Here is a 17,074-nt window from a genome sequence, read left to right on the forward strand (position 1 = left end):
TGGAACGTTTTTCAGGCTTAAAGAGAAAAAAAAAGAAAAAAAAAAGTAGTTATGTTTTGAACAAAGCTGCTCTGAGAATATTTTCTACTTTAAAAAGAAATTGATTAAGACAGAAACAGCTTTACTGTTATTTCTCATATTGTGCTTTCTTTCTGTCTCTGATATTATATGTGCATCTTTTGGTGACTAGTGTTTTCAGCTGCATTGCTGTTAGACATCTGTTTGGGTAGGGGTTTCTTATGGGTTTTTTAATCTGTTCTATAAAAACGAAGGGATGTCTTCCTAGGCCATTAATATCAAACCCAGCAGTTAGTGTGGTGCAATATACTGCAGCGTGGTAGAGACTTTGTAAGACCCATGTAAGGAACCCTGAATCTCTTGCTCTTGTCTTGCTTAGGTCTGCAAATATCACAGTACATTCAAGCTGTCCAGAATCTGTGCTAGTTTTCCAATCAAAGGCTGTCCAAACACCATTGTTTTTGTTCTTATTTACTTCCTGTAGCATCATGATGTTTGCATGGAGGCAGAACAAGTGAAAAAACAGTATTTGCTTGCTTGGTGATCTTCCTTCTCCTTACTCAGGCTTATTCTAGTGTGATTGTTTTATTTCCATTGCAGAAGTGAAGATACCTTGCATCCTCTTGACTTCTGAGTTTCTTTCTGCCAGTACACCCATAAATAAGCACACGTTTGTCTTGGAGATTGTAGAGTATGTCTTACAGATTGGGAACTTTTGTCGTTTTGGCATCGGGATTGAAAATCCCATAATTCAGGATTTTTCTGAGACCTCAGTAATTTTGAGGTCACATCACCTTACATTAAAATCAAATTAGTGTTTTCCATTTACCTTTTAATATGTAAGATTTAGATTTAGCATTGTCAGGTTTTTTTTCATAACTTCTTTTTGTTGATGAAAGCTAAACTGCGATTCTGATCATTCAGAATACCAACTACTGTGAGATCGTTTCCAAACTTTTTGATTTTTATGTAATGTGGATTGTTGGATAAATTTTAGTGGGGAGATATTTAAAAAATCGGGTTTGAGGTAGTTTTGTATACCCCTTGGCAGACTTGTGTTTTTCTTTTCAGTGACATGCTGATCACAGAGGTTTTACTGTGGAGTAGGAAGTGAAACTAAGGGTTTTTTTCTGACTTGGAGTCTTGCTTTTAAGTCATTGGCAGTCTTCCCATTCGTTTCAGCTGGTGTAGCACTAGGCTTTCAATTTGTATGTTGCAACTTAAATTAAATGTTGAGTTGGCTAGAAAGCATATGCTTACCTGTCTGATACGCAAGGTGCCTGAGACACAAAGTAGCAAATGTTCATAAAATACAGATTAAAAGATAGGTATTTTGTATCCCGCTTCTCACAGTGTCTGGAAACTTCCATTAGCTGCAGCTTGCTTTCAAGTAAAGTTGGTTGTTGAAGCCTGCACAGGGAGAGCAGTTCCTGCAAGTTAAGGTCAGCTGCCTTCTGGGCAGCCAGTGCCCAGCGATCACACACATATATTGAAAGCAAGAGTTTTTATTAACATATATACAGGCAGTTCTAACAGACTCTATGTGCTCTGTCCAAGTGAGAAATAAAGACAAAACTGAAGATACAATCCAGTACTGCTGTTGTCTCTGAGCCCCTCCCCAGGGGTAGCTGGGGAGTTGTGGACAAAACTGAACACAGAACTTCAGAAGGTTTAAAACTTCTCAGGTGCTTTGTGCTTTCCCATTTCACAAACTTAGTTTCACGATCAAACATGAGACCATTGAGGCTGCTGAGGTGGCCCCTTTCAAACTCTGCCTTTCAAAAAGGATCAAGCTGTTGCAGGCCTGACTTAATCCTGTATCAAGTGCATTAAAGAAATTGAATTGCCAGTATTATGACTTCTTCTGTTTTTGCAGATCCTGTACTCCAGGTGCCAATACATGTGGAAGAGTAAGTCTGTTTTGTCTATCGTATTTACTGCTTGCTCGATTTTCACTGATATCTTGAAATTTGGTTTAATTTGAACCAAAACGATCTATGTTCTAGAAAAGTTGCATACCTTGCATAAGTCAATTTAAGGTGGTTTAGAGAGCAGATACAGAAAGGATATAATTAGCTGCATATAATTCCCTTATTTGTAGTGCTAAGAAGAAACGTCCTGTCTGCAGACTGTTCTCTCAAGCCCTTACTCAGGTTTAGAGATCAAATGTGCTAATTCCTATGGTCTGAATTGAGCAGCTCTGAAAATGACAGAAACAGTTAGAGAGTGATCTCTGGGTTTTGTACTACTTATTCTCTTCAAATAAAAGACTAAAAATAGTGAAGCATAGGAAACTCCCAACCACCATCACTACCAGAATCTTAAAATGAAACCCTCAAGCTGTTACTTCAGAGTAGTTCCTCCAGCATAGCAGACTCACATTTAACTAGAAAATTTGGGGCTTTGACTTTATACCTCTGAAGTCAGTGATAACATCCTTTTTGTTTTGTGGTTTGTTCTTGATGTTGGGGTTTGTTTCGGTTTTTCTTGTAGTTTGGGTGGGGGGATTGCCTTTACCTCTCAAATGGACTTAGTTCTGGCAACTCTTTTATTGTTCCTTGCCTTCCTTATGCTCTCTTTTTTGTTCGGTTTGTTTTTAATCCTGTGGCATTTTACAAGCATACAGATCTTGTTTCAAAGCTTTCACCCGAGTGATTGACTGCCACGTTTGGATCTTTGAATTTTTAAATGTATTAATAATCTTATGTTGTATCAGTTCTGAAACATTTTTATATGCTTTCATTTTCACAATTAATAAATGAAACTTCAAGAAATGGATAATACAAAGTAAAAAATTTAATGTCAGATTAATTTCTCTGTAAAGCCCATATTGACCCTGGTTGTTTTCCTGTTCTCTGAGAAGCACAGTACATTTTTTATCATTTATAATTGCTGCTTAAATCCTAGGCCAGCGTTTCTTCCAGACCCAAATGATGGCAGTTTGTATACGCTTGGTGGCAAGAATAGCGAAGGCTTGACTGTAAGTATATTTTTTCAATTCCGTCCTCTGATAATGTTTAGAAAAGTGCCCTAATCGAAGGGTGAGTCCGCAGCGAACTTTCTGCTTTCTTGACAGTACTGTAAAATTTTGCAGGCTTCTGTACAGCTGAATGGAAATGCAGCAGTTTCTTGGAAAAGCTTGATCAGACTAGCCAAAAACCAGTGTCTCTGGTCTCTGCCAGTGTTAGGATACAAGGTTTTGGAATGACAGTGCCCTATGTTATGTTGATAGCCCCTTTTCAGACTGAAAGCATACTTTTTTTTTAATAGAGCAGAAAGTTGCCACCTTTCTTGTGATTTTCAGGAAATAATTTCCGCTCAAAAATATGAACAACATGTTTTGTCTATTTTTTCTGAAACTTGCTAAAATGATGATGATGGCAAAATATATGTGGTATTATCCAAATACTGAATAATCTCTGTACGATTTGATAGGAAAGGTATACCCAGAATAATTCAAATCACTTTCACCCAAATACTTTTCTAAAACCATCTGCCAAAAAGCAGGATTAATATATGTTCTGTGCTGACACCTTTAGAAGATGTCTTCATAAGATTTAGTAAGCAGACAAAAATGCTGAACCTTTTCAAAGTAGTTGCCAATCCATGTAACCCACACACATTAGCTAACATTGGACTTTAATTTTTAAACCTTGTGGTAATACTCAGATAAAATGTTTGTCTTCCCACAAGTTTCTTTTCTCTGGCAGCTGATATGATTTCCCTTAAGAACTTCAATATTATTAAATATTTTTAGTATTTACTCACTACTCCCCTCGCCCTGCAGTGCAGCCAGATCATAACTTGCACAATGATTCTTGGTTCTTTTCCTGGGTGAATCCAAGAACAGCAATCTATTTTAATCTATTCCTTTATTCTGTTAATCTGTTATCTTTTTCAACTGAAGTAATTTAATCTCTGTTTAGAATCACTATTATAAAAGTTTAAGCAAGAGTGGAGTGATTTTAGCATATTCTAGTAAACTTAGCAAAGGCCTGATCTTCATTGTTGGTGCAGTTTGTCTGTTGTGCTTGTGACCTCATCCCGAAAAAGTCTCAAAACTTAGTAGGGATCGTCACCCATTTTGTAAGTGCAATACAGGCTTGGCAGTACCTCAAGAACTCTTACAGTTGGTGATTCATGCTTCCCCCTTTCAACAGTTTCATTTGATTGAAGATATCTGGCCTTTTTAAATGTTACTGTACAGTCTTGTGGAGAGCCATTATATACTGTTATAGGTGAGGCAATTAAACCGTGGTGTGTTGCAGCCCAGACAGTTTATAAATGATGATGGTAGACCTTGAAACCACAGCGTCTTGGCCTCCTAACCTCTCAGCTGCAAGGAGTTCTTCCTTTCTACATGCATTTCTCCTGTTGTAAACTCACTGAGACAGACTTCTCTCTGTTCTGGGTTTGCAGAGCAGGGCCTTGACCTGACATTTTGAGTTCTCAGGCACTGTAATAATAAAAAACTGTATTTTGAGATTTCTAAAGTTTTCTGACCACTCTTTCCTGTGAACAATGTGAGGACTGTCACACCAATGTGAACATGCTTTTATTGTTTGTTGGGTTTTTTTTCCCTAGAAGCTTCCATTTACTATCCCAGAACTGGTGCAAGCATCTCCCTGTCGCAGTTCAGATGGGATCCTGTACATGGGTGAGCTCAAATTTAATCTCTTTCAGATTGCAATGTGTTAAGCGACTATAAAATGTAGAGACTCCCAGACAGACTGCATGGAAATATGCTTTATTTTGGGTATTAATTATGGTTTTACGTGAACCTTTATAATGACAGAAAATCTGATCAATATAGAATTCAATTACTGTTTGAAGATTAGAAATCAGCTACTCTTCTTGAAGGAGAGAATAGCTTTTCTAAGCAGTGAATAGCCTGTATGGGGTGTTTTGGTTTCTTGAGATATCTCTCAACAAAACATCAACTCTACTTAAAATCATCTTTTGCTTATAAATGTCATTGACTGCCTGACTGTTACAATTAAATAAGAAATCCCACAGCAACACAGTTAGACATCCTCCATTATGTGAAATGTTGGCAGTTAATTTATACTACAAGTAATAACAAATTTATGGCTCGCTGTCCTGACTCATTCTAGTTGCAGAAGGATTTTGGAAAAGAAGAGGAGAACGAAGGACAGTTATTACTTATCACAACCATAGAATGTGTGAAGGATCAGGATGAATTTAGTTTTTTTTTTTTAAATCGCCTGAATGACCAATACCTACTTCTTGTTCTCCACTTTGCATGTCTCCAGTAAAGGAGTGAAAACCGTTTATTTTAAGCTTGTAAATGCAACGTGTGTTAGCATCAAAATATTTAAGGTCATGGCTCACGTAGTCTTGAGTGGGATGTTAGGAGTCAACATTAGAACTTCAGTCTCCTCTTTTGCGAGCTCACAGGATCTTCTACAGTCAGAACTCTGTTAGATAATATCAGTGTGGAAAAATAATTCAGCCAGTAGTACTTACTGTTCTAAATACTGGATTTAGTTTTTCTTGTCAATATTTGGAGTTGGCTGGTAGTGCTAAATGATGGAACTGGGCCTGACTGTGAGAAATTGTTGTATTAAAAATACTTTATTCATGCGAAGTTCATGAGCCTACTAAAGAAAAAAGAAGACTGAAAAGCTTGATGGAAGTGCAGTTTTCCAACTGAATAGTAATGTGGCTTAAATTATGATTTCAGGTAAAAAGCAGGATATTTGGTACGTGATTGACCTCATGACTGGGGAGAAACAGCAAACCTTGACTTCCTCATTTGCAGAAAGTCTTTGCCCATCAACATCCCTCCTGTATCTTGGGAGAACAGGTCATATGCTTTTTTTTTTTTCTGCAGCTTAGAAGAAAATTTGTTATTTTGAAAATTTCAGATCATAACAAATGACTTTGTGATCAGTTCAGGTTTTCAAGTTTATTTCTTAGAAAAACTTCTGTAAATTATGGTTTTAGGGTGTACACAGAAAAATTAACTCTATAGCAAAAGAAAGATAACTTTTTTTGAACTTTGGCAGTGGGCACGGTCCATTGTTCTTCTTGTTGACTAAGTGGCATTTATAGTCTATTTAACAGTGCATTCCAGTAGCAGCTGTGAACCCAAGTTTGCTCTGTAAATACAGCTTTTATAAAATCTGTTCAAAGGAAATGGAGATATAGCATATCCACTGAAATTACAAATGCAGTATTCTAAATAACTGTCAAAATTAGACCAACACCATGTAGAAAAAGGAGTAAGCATTATAGACTTGTTCTTTAACCCCTATACTGATGTGTTCTTTAAATGTGATAGTGCAGATACAGAACACGGTATACTGAGTTTTAGAATGCAGGGTTTGGAAACTTGGAAGAAAAACAAAGTACATCAGAAGCTGTGCAGTAAAAACAAAATGCTGGTAGTGTGGGCAGTAGCTGTCTGCAGGGCTTGTTCTGAGCATCCTGTATATGGGGTCGATCGGGTATTGTCTTTTAACGTCTATGAAATGTTTATTTCTCAGGAGCATTGGGAAAATGCAATGCAGAGAGCAGTAAGTGGTATGTGAGGTGTTTTGAAGAGTGTCTCAGATTTGAGGTGATTGATTCTATTCTCTCATAGGTTTTTTTACTTCACAGACTGTATATTTTTTAACAGAGTACACAATCACGATGTATGACACCAAGAAGAAGGAGCTGCGATGGAATGCCACCTATTTTGATTATGCAGCTACTCTGCCTGATGAAGACATAAAATACAGTAAGAATTTACTTGCTGTCTTCTTCCCCCCAATATTGACCATGGGTTTTGCATACAGACAAAAAGATTCTGATTTTTTTCTGTAATTAGTAGGTCAAGCTGTCTGATTTTTGTGCAGTTGATGTGCATCTGCCAGTTTTTATCCTTTACATGCCATACTATCTAAAGCCTGTTAGATAGCTTCAGGTAAATTGAAGCTGGGAAGGTACAGCTTTGGAGATATGACTAAATTTTAGTGACAAATGGCAGGAGAGGAAGAAAACCTGAACTGTGGTGCACCCAGAAAAAGCTACTGCAATGCTGTTGCCTTGCAACTGAACTTTTTTCAACCTAATTCTGACAACTGATTTGCTGATCAGGTATTCTTTTGCAATGTAAGGTGTAATGGAGTCCATAGTTAACATAAGGCTTCAACTGTTATGTGTATTATTAAAATTGCATGTCTGCAGCAATCCAGATAATCTCCTGTATATTTGTATATTGTAGAAATGTCCCACTTTGTGTCTAATGGAGATGGACTGGTGGTGACCGTAGACAGTGAGTCTGGGGACGTACTGTGGATTCAGAATTACGCTTCTCCTGTGGTAGCTTTTTACATCTGGCAACGTGAAGGTTTACGGAAAGTTATGCACACTAACGTGGGGATAGAAACTCTGCGATATTTGACATTCATGTCTGGGGAGGTTGGACACATTACCAAGTGGAAATATCCTTTCCCAAAGGAAACAGAGACCAAGAGCAAACTGACGTGAGCACCAATATTCCTGTTGTTCTCACTGACTATTTGACAGAGCTTTGTCATTAAAACCTTATTTATATACATTCAGTTAAGGATTGTTCTACAAGTTTCAAGATGGTGAAAAGAATACATAAAAGCAGCTCTAGTTCTCCAGCTGTTATTTTGTGTCATATTTGAAATATTACTGTCTAAAGGCAGAGACCAAAAAAGAAATTTCTTATCCTAAACTTAGGAAATGTATCGTCATAACTTTTATCATATGTTCTGTGTTAAATAGTTTCTTATAATGCAGAATGGAATTGGTTTTTATAATGCATAGCCTTTCACATTATAAAAAAGGTGCGTGGCATTCTGGCAGTTTTTATGTGGCAGTATTATGCGCAGCAGTTATTGAATAATGCAGAAATAGGACATGAGTTATGACAAATGAGTACTTGTGACGTGAATAATCAACTAATAATGCTTTCATAATTAAAAAGAATGGCTCCATAGTACAGCAGCACTTAAAACAATTTTAGAGATCCAGGCTTTTCAAGATATGAATACTGATGATTTGAGAAATTCGTGCATTAGTTATGCAGGATTGTGTTGCCAGGGTTTTAGCTAAGATGGTAAAACATTAATTTGTCTGCTTCTTTCTAACACACACTGGGGTTTTTTTCCAGACCAACTCTATATGTAGGGAAGTACTCCACAAGTTTGTATGCGTCACCATCAATGGTGCATGAAGGAGTAACTGTTGTGGTAAGTTGGGAGCTGCAAGAGTTGAATGACACCTGTGAAAAAGGGCATTAACAGAATTAGTACCATCCTGGGTTTAAAAGAAAGTTGAAATGGAAACATACATACATACATACATATATATATATATATATAAATATATATATAAAGACAACTTTGCCATTGTAAAGTGGCAAAGGAATCCAGTTAAAACAGAAAATAAAATACTGAAAGCTGTACGTCTACAGAAATTTGGTTTTAAATTGCAGATTGCTATAAAGGAATGCATAGCAAATTAAATATTTAGCGAAACAATTAACAGTAAGCCTTAGAGTGCATGACCATGTTTCAGGAATCATTTCAAATGCTGCAAAGAAGTAACTGTAGCTCATCAGGAATTGTGCCAGGCAAGCTTAGCGGGAGTGGACCAGAGGTTGCTATGCGCCATCATTGGTGCATTGTGGTTAACGTTAAAATTGCTGTTTGTTCATCAAAGCAACTCCCCATAGATAGGGAACTGCATCAGTTTTGTTCTGCTCACGCTGTGGCTGTCCAGGTAGGAAATAAAGATCTTGTTTAACTTTTCTAAAAAAAGAGAGAGTAATCTCATCTCCTAGGCAACATGTAATTTAGAAGGTCTAATGTCCAAGGTTGTTGAAGCAGTTGCTGAGGGCTGTGTTTACTTACGGTGACTTTGCTGCCAGTAATTTTTGATTGCCCACCAGTTTTGATCTCCATTTTTTTATTTAGTTGCCTATTTAATATTATAGGGACACAGTGCTTCCTTAATTGTAACAATAATCTCTCTCTCTAGCCCCGCGGCAGTGCCATACCCTTACTAGAGGGTCCAAAAACAGAAGGAGTCACAATTGAAGACAATGGCGAGTGTGTTATCACCCCCAGTACGGATGTAAAGTTTTCAGGCAGACTGAAAGAAAAGAACAAACTCAACTATTGGAACGACTGGCTTTTAATAGGTATCGGAGGTCCCTTGCTTGGCCCTGGTCTGCCGCTCCTGCAGGGTCACATTGCCATCTGGTGGACAATTCTAATCCAAACCTCAGAGCTGTTTTTCAGCTGCTGTAAATCAGTCACAATGACTGCCTAAACTCGGGCAGTCATTACTGAATTCTAGTAATCGTTTCTAATACGTCCTCATTTGCATATCAATTAATGTCTTTAAGTATATTACTGCATACTGTTTTTCACAAGGCCCCCACTTTATTCAGTGCATAGCTCAATATGTGGCAAGTTGTTTATTGTTTGTTTGCCCACCTCCTTTGGAAAAGGGTATAGATAATTCATTATTTACTGTAAATATTGTATTCTGGTTCCTTTGGATTTTTTTATTGTGCGTAATGTTAATTCTCATCAAATGGATCAGAGGGTCATGTTTTCCCCATTCTACAAATGGAGGATTAAGGCACAGAGGCTGAGGATAATAAAGTGTCAGCCTGTCCTGTGTGTCCTAAATCCCAAAGTTTTGGAATTGACTTTTCAGGGCATTTACAATTTTGCTTCAAAAATGAAGAACTGTCTGAAGTTCAGTTTTAAGTGATATATGCCATAAGATCTCTGTGGCAGGGACGGGGTGTAACATTCATCTTCTTTAACGGCCACCTTTCTCTTCCTGTGATCCCTTTATTTGTTAATACTGTCCTGGTCTTGCAATACGTCAGGCAACTCCCTTTAAACAGTTGATATTTCTCTGCAGTCCTCTGCGTTGAATGACCCATGCCCTCAGTCTTTTCCCTCCCTTTTCTTTCCTGCTTTATACACAAGCAAGAGTCTTCCTCTGTCTACTCCACTTGCAAAAGCTGGGAGCACAGTAGCTTCTCCCTCTTCTCACTTACTTGGATAGCACGAGCCAAAGGAGTGTGAAGAGCAATTGTAGCTGAGTGCTGGATCAATTCTGGCTTCCTTTTTGTGCAGCGTGATTCATTCTCTTCAGAACCATTTCATATCTAGAACATGATCTTCACCTCAAGGCCACATCACAAAGCAAAATTTCCTTGAGAGTGAGCCAGCTAGGTGGGAAAATGCATGTTCCTCTAATGGTTGGGGACCAAATCCACAGCCAGTGCTTGAGCAGAGTGCTTCAGGATTGTGATCACTATACCTGTGACTGCTTGGGAAGAATACGGGGGAAAAAATGTTTTGAGTTCTGTGATGTTCTCAAGCCTTTTGTAAACCAACTTTATATATGCTCTTCAGCAAAGATGCTGAAATCAAGGGTATCTTTCATAAAAAGAGACAACTTTTTATTTCAACAAATGTGTTCTATTTAAAGGGCACCATGAAACACCATTATCTGCCCCTACAAAGATCCTGGAGAAATTCCCAAGCAACTTACCTAAGAGGCCTGAAAACGTGATTCCGGCTGACTCTGATAAAGCCACTATTGAAGAGGTTTGTGACAAGAATAATCATCTTACTGGATGATTGAAGAATGTAAAGGAGTAGAGCTATATGGAATTATTTAACTTCTTTTGTGTCAGATTTTCATGTACTTAGCATGTAGAATCACTGGTATGATCATGTGTCATTCCTGATTTCAGAATTTGGGCTTTCAGCTGTTTGGGTTTTTTTTCCCCCCATGCAAAACTTCCTTTGACTTTGGTAGGACTAGAAATTATTCAAAATTATTTAGCAGATAGGGCAGCGTATGAATGCTCCATTACCTATGAGGATATCGGGCTAACAGAGCTTCCTTTTCTTCTTAGGTTATTGACATCGTTGAAGGCTCCTCAACGGAAGTGCCTCCTTCTGTTCCGAAGGATATTGAGGAGAAGCCCGCTCGGCCTGTCCCTCGGCCAGAGGCTCCTGTGGACTCCATGTTGAAAGACATGGCTACAATCATTCTCAGCACTTTCCTGCTTGTGGGTTGGGTGGCTTTTATCATCACTTATCCAATGGTAATGCTGACTTACCTTGATGTGCTTTTGAGTTTTCAGAGAGTCAGTAACATTTTGCAGCCCAAGAAATGATACAGGAGTTAGTAGTGCACAACAGTTTGGGTTTTTTTCCCCTCCTCACAGATGTGCAGCAGGTAGCAAAGGCTACAAATTTGACATAACAGTGACTTCTCTGGGCATGTGTACCAACTCTGGAGTTGGTTGTTTTTTTTTTCATCCCACCAATTCTAGTTTTTGTATGTGTTACTCTTCATGGACATAATCTTAACACACTGGCTTCACTCCTCTCTTCTTCACCTGAAGCTGTCAGGTTTTCCAGCTTTTGGATCAAAGCCTTTATCCTTCTGTGGCTTAAAGACCCCTAGTCAACCTAGTAGCAGCTAGCTTTTGCCCTATTAACCAACCAGTGTGATTTCTCAGCATTACAATGGAAGTTCAGAATGAAATTGAAATCATGTGAGTGAAAGTTCCCCAGCCTACTTGGCTGATAGTGTCATAATGAGAGAGTTTTCCTCCCACCTTTTGCACGTGGCTACCCCAATAGTTATAGGTTCCCTTTTGTGCTGTGACTGTAAGAAACTTCACTCCACTTACGGAACTGAGGTCCTTTCTCACAGAGTGTACATCATCAGCAACAGAGGCAGCATCAGCTGGAAGAGAAGATACAGCTTTTGCAGCAACAGAAGCTGCCCTTCCGTGCTCCCAGTGATCTACCCCCAGAAGCAGATTTCTTGGACACCTCCTATGGACGGACAGAGAGCTCAGCTACCAGCACACCAAATATGTCCCCCAGAGCATCAAACCATTCTGCGTATTCCAGCATCTCCACATCTGATGTTGGGAGCTGCCTCTCTACTGAGCAAGAAGATGGAGGTAAAGTTGATCCAGTGTCTTTTATTGTGAGTCTCTGTATTTCCCCAGTCTGTATGATGATACTGCACAGCAATTAAAATACTTATTGATGATACTTAATAGATCAGAGAGCTGAAAAGGACCATCATTCTCATTTAGTCTGACTATTTGCAAAACACTGTGCAGGTGTGCCATGCCCTAACTTTGAGCAGGATTAGAAAAACATCCAGTTCATAACTGCAATTTGAGGGATTATGTTGTCCACTGCAGTGTATACTTATAACCTGTTGCCATTCTAGGGAGAGGTTCGTTTCAATAAAAATACATAGTAGCATTATTAACTGGAGTCAAGAAGTAAGGGTTATGCAGCACAGCCTGCCTTCCTGCCTGATCTTCCTGTGCACTCTTTTGTCCCTTCAAATGCTATTCAGGGGAACTCCTAGGAAACCCACTTCATTAACTGTCCGTCAGCATTTCCTAAATTCAACAAGATACCTATAAAACATTCTAGAAAGTTTGTCTGCTGAGAGCCGCTAGTCTCTTATTCTGTCTTGAGACATGATCTTTCCAGACCTCAGGTCAGGTGTTGAGTACAGAATGTTTTTGACTCTGTGTATTGGATTATTTGGTCACCAGAGAGTATTTGCCCACTCAGCATGAGTACCAAAATGCAGATTCACTTGCTTTGATCATCTGTGTTGTTAATGTAAATGTGATCAGAAAGAGTTTTCTACACTGGCCCAGAAGGATGTACAGTTGTAAAAGACTGCCTTGACCCATCCTAAACCAGTCCTTGTTTCTTCTTTTTTTGTTCAGATGAAGATGCAAACAGAGTGATGGTTGGCAAGATTTCATTTAACCCAAAAGATGTACTGGGACACGGTGCTGAAGGGACAATTGTTTACAGGTAGAAGACAATATATGCTTTTAGCATTAGATAGACCAATGAATGTCTTATTTGCATTAGGTCTTTTTTAAAAAAAACAAAACACACACAGACACACAGACACAGACACACACAGACACAGACACACACAGACACACACACACAGACACACACACACAGACACACACACACAGACACACACACACAGACACACACACACAGACACACACACAGACACACACACAGACACAGACACAGACACAGACACACAGAGACACACACAGACACAGACACAGAGACACACAGAGACACACAGAGACACACACAGACACACACAGACACAGACAGACACAGACACAGACAGACACAGACACAGACACAGACAGACACAGACACAGACAGACACAGACACAGACAGACACAGACACAGACAGACACAGACACACACACAGACACAGACACACACACAGACACAGACACACACACAGACACAGACACACACACAGACACAGACACACACACAGACACAGACACACACACAGACACAGACACACACAGACACAGACACACACAGACACAGACACACACACACAGACACACACACACACAGACACACACACACACAGACACACACACACACAGACACACACACACACAGACACACACACACACAGACACACACACACACAGACACACACACACACAGACACACACACACACAGACACACACACACACAGACACACACACACACAGACACACACACACACAGACACACACACACACAGACACACAGAGACACACAGAGACACACAGAGACACACAGAGACACACAGAGACACACAGAGACACACAGAGACACACACAGACACACAGAGAGACACACAGACACAGACACACAGAGACACACAGAGACACACACACACACACACCCACACACACACCCACACACACACACACCCACACCCCCACACCCACCCACCCCCCAACCCCAGAACAGAAATGAAACTTTTGAAAAAGTATTTTGCATGTGCCTGGGACATTTTCATGCAGTGTTTCTTCACTAGCAAAAACTACTTTAATTCCCTTAGAAATATTTAATGACTGTCCTGGCTTAACCCCAGCTGGCAACTAAGCCCCACACAGCGCTTGCTCACCCCCAGTCCCTGGTGGGATGCGGGAGAGCATCGGAAGGCTAAAAGTGAGAAAACTTGTGGGTTGAGATAGAGTTTAACAGGTAAAGCAAAAGTCACTCACACAAGCACAGCAAAACAAGAAATTCATTCACTCCTTCCCGTGGGCAGGCAGGTGCTCAGCTCCAGGGCAGCAGGGCTCCGTCACATGTAACGGTGACTTGGGAAGACAAATGCCATCACTCTGAACATCCCTCCCTCCCTCCTCCTTCCCCCAGCTCTATGTGCTGAGCATGACGTCATACGGTGTGGGACATCCCTGGGGTCAGCTGGGGTCACTGTCCCGGCTGTGTCCCCTCCCCACCCCTTGTGACCCCCCAGCCCCTCGCTGGTGGAGTGGGGTGAGGGGCAGAAAAGGCCTTGGCTCTGTGTAAGCCCTGCTCAGCGGTGACTAAAACATCCTTGTGTTATCAACACTGTTTCCAGCACAAATCCAAAACGCAGCCTCATATGCAGAATCCCAGAATCCCAGGTTGGAAGGGACCTCAGGGATCATCTAGTCCTACCTTTCTGGGAAGAGCACAGTCTAGGCAAGATGGCCCAGCACCCTGTCCAGATGACTCTCGAAGGTGTCCAACGTGGCCGAGTGAACCCCTTCCCTGGGGAGATTATTCCAATGGTGACTGTCCTCACTGTGAAAAATTTCCCTCTGGTGTCCAATCGGAACCTCCCCAAGAGGAACTTGTGTCCGTTCCCCCTTGTCCTCTCCATGTGACTCCATGTAAAAAGGGAGTCTCCATCTTCTTTGTAAGTACCCCTTAAGTCCTGGTACACAGCGATGAGATCCCCTCTGAGCCTCCTTTTCTCAAGGCTGAACAAACCCAGCTCTCCCAGCCTATCCTCACATGGCAGCTTCCCAGTCCTTTGATCATCTTGGTGGCCCTTCTCTGGACCCCTTCCAGCCTGGCCACATCCTTTTTGTACAGCGGGGACCAGAACTGGACACAGCACTCCAGGTGTGGCTTGACAAGTGCTGAGTAGAGATAGATGATGACTTCTCTCTGCTGGCGATGCCCTTTTTGATGCAACCCAGCACCCTGTTGGCCTTCTTGGCCGCAGCAGCCACTGTTCGCTCATGTTGAGCTTTCTGTCCACCAGGACCCCCAGGTCCCTTTCCACAGAGCTGCTCTCCAGCCAGGTGGATCCCAGCCTTTGCTGCGCTCCTGGATTATGTTTTCCCAGGTGCAAGACCTTACACTTCTCCTTGTTGAACTTCATAAGGTTCTTGCTGGCCCACTCTTCCATCCTATCCAGATCTCCCTGCAGAGCAGCTCTCCCTTCTGGAGTGTCTACTTCCCCACTCAACTTGGTGTCATCAGCAAACTTCATCAGGCTACACTTGATGCCGGTATCCAGATCACTTATAAAGATATGGAATAACATTGGGCCCAATATTGATCCCTGGGGGACTCCACTTGCGACAGGTCACCACTTGGAAAAGGAGCTATTTACCACCACCCTTTGGGTGCGGCCTGTCAGCCAGTTCCCCACCCACTGCACAGACCACTTGTCTAGGCCATAACGCATTAATTTCTCCAGGAGGAGACTGTGGGGGACTGTATCAAAGGCCTTGGAGAAGTCCAGGTAGACAATGTCCACCGCCCGCCCCATGGCAACCAGGCAAGTCACTGTGTCATAGAAGGCCACCAGGTTTGTCAAGCACGATCTGCCTTTAGTGAAGCCATGTTGGCTTTTCCCAGTCACGTGCTTCATTTGACTTGTGACGGCCCCAGGAGGATTCGTTCCATAACTTTCCCAGGGATTGAAGTAAGGCTGATGGGCCTATAGTTACCCGGATCCTCCCTCGAGCCCTTCTTGTAGACAGAGGTAACATTTGCCTTCCTCCAGCCCTCTGGGACATCCCCCGTTCTCCACGACTTCTCGAAGATTATGGAGAGTGGCCTTGCGATGATGTCAGCCAGCTCTCTCAACACCCTCGGGTGGATGGCGTCAGGGCCCATTGATTTGTAGGGGTCAGGGTCCTGTAGTAACTCATATACTAACTCTTCCTTCGCTGATGGTGGGTCAGTGTTAGGATCAACCGGCAATTTCGTTCCCAAAGCCTGGTACCCAACAGTGCTGATAAAGACAGAGGTGAAGAAGGTGTTGAGGACCTCTGCCTTTTCTGCATCATTGGTGATTGACTCTCCTTTTCCGTTTAACAGTGGGCCTATGTTTTCCTTCTTTTTCTGCTTATGGTTGACATGTCTGAAGAACCCTTTCTTGTTATTTTTCACATCTACAGCCAGTTTCAATTCGAGCTGGGCTTTTGCTTTTCCAGCTGCATCTCTGCACACTCTGGTTATGCTCTTGTAGCTCTCAACAGATAATCCTCCACTTCTCCATCTCTGGTATGCCTCCCTTTTGGATTTGAGTAGACCCAGGAGGTCATGGTTGAGCCATGGGGGCCTCTTGCTCTGCTTACTTCCCTTTCCTTTGTAGGGGATAAATTGGCTTTGTGCTTTCCATAGGGAGTTCTTGAAGAACTCCCAGCAATCACCAGCTCCTTTGTCTTCCATGGAAGCTTCCCATCGAATCCCTCTCAACTGAGCCCTGAGTGCACTGAAGTTTGCTCTTCTAAAATCCAGAACCCTTGTCTTAGAGCTGACCTTCAGCACACTCAGCAGGATCCCAAACTCCATAATATTGTGGTCGCTGCAGCCAAGGCTACCACTAACCGAGCTATTACAAAGCAGGCTTTCGCGGTTTGTCAATAGCAAGTCCAGCAGCGCCTCCTTCCTGCTTGGCACATCTATCATTTGCATCAGGAAACAGTCCTCTGTGCATTCCAGGAACTTGGTGGATGACATGTGAGCTGCCATATTGTTCTTCCAGCAGATGTCTGGGTAGTTGAAGTCCCCCATCAGGACCAGGTTATGTTGGCCAGAAGCTCGCTTTAGTGCCCCAGATATCGTTTCGTCAGCTTCGTCATCATGGTTAGGAGGTCGGTAGCAGATGCCCACTGTGAGGTCCTGCTTGGAGATGACCCCTTTGACTTTAACCCAGAG

General features: G+C 41.6%; 1 protein-coding gene across 3 annotated transcripts in view; it reads left to right on the top strand.

The window, feature by feature from the left end:
* Positions 1 to 17,074, top strand: part of ERN1 (endoplasmic reticulum to nucleus signaling 1) — a 43,612-nt gene that overhangs the window by 20,264 nt on the left and 6,274 nt on the right. For 2 of the 3 annotated variants that reach the window (XM_075111429.1, XM_075111428.1), the window contains exons 3-14: positions 1,895 to 1,928; positions 2,926 to 2,998; positions 4,603 to 4,675; positions 5,723 to 5,845; positions 6,662 to 6,763; positions 7,250 to 7,511; positions 8,168 to 8,246; positions 9,037 to 9,199; positions 10,513 to 10,631; positions 10,946 to 11,137; positions 11,755 to 12,010; positions 12,806 to 12,896. In XM_075111429.1, coding sequence (XP_074967530.1) covers positions 1,895 to 1,928; positions 2,926 to 2,998; positions 4,603 to 4,675; positions 5,723 to 5,845; positions 6,662 to 6,763; positions 7,250 to 7,511; positions 8,168 to 8,246; positions 9,037 to 9,199; positions 10,513 to 10,631; positions 10,946 to 11,137; positions 11,755 to 12,010; positions 12,806 to 12,896 — 1,567 coding nt within the window. The remainder of the gene's footprint in view (positions 1 to 1,894; positions 1,929 to 2,925; positions 2,999 to 4,602; positions 4,676 to 5,722; positions 5,846 to 6,661; positions 6,764 to 7,249; positions 7,512 to 8,167; positions 8,247 to 9,036; positions 9,200 to 10,512; positions 10,632 to 10,945; positions 11,138 to 11,754; positions 12,011 to 12,805; positions 12,897 to 17,074) is intronic. The other variant, XM_075111427.1, reaches the window with a different exon arrangement.

This window comes from Phalacrocorax aristotelis, chromosome 16, assembly GCF_949628215.1.
Source record: "Phalacrocorax aristotelis chromosome 16, bGulAri2.1, whole genome shotgun sequence".
Classification (NCBI taxonomy): domain Eukaryota; kingdom Metazoa; phylum Chordata; class Aves; order Suliformes; family Phalacrocoracidae; genus Phalacrocorax; species Phalacrocorax aristotelis.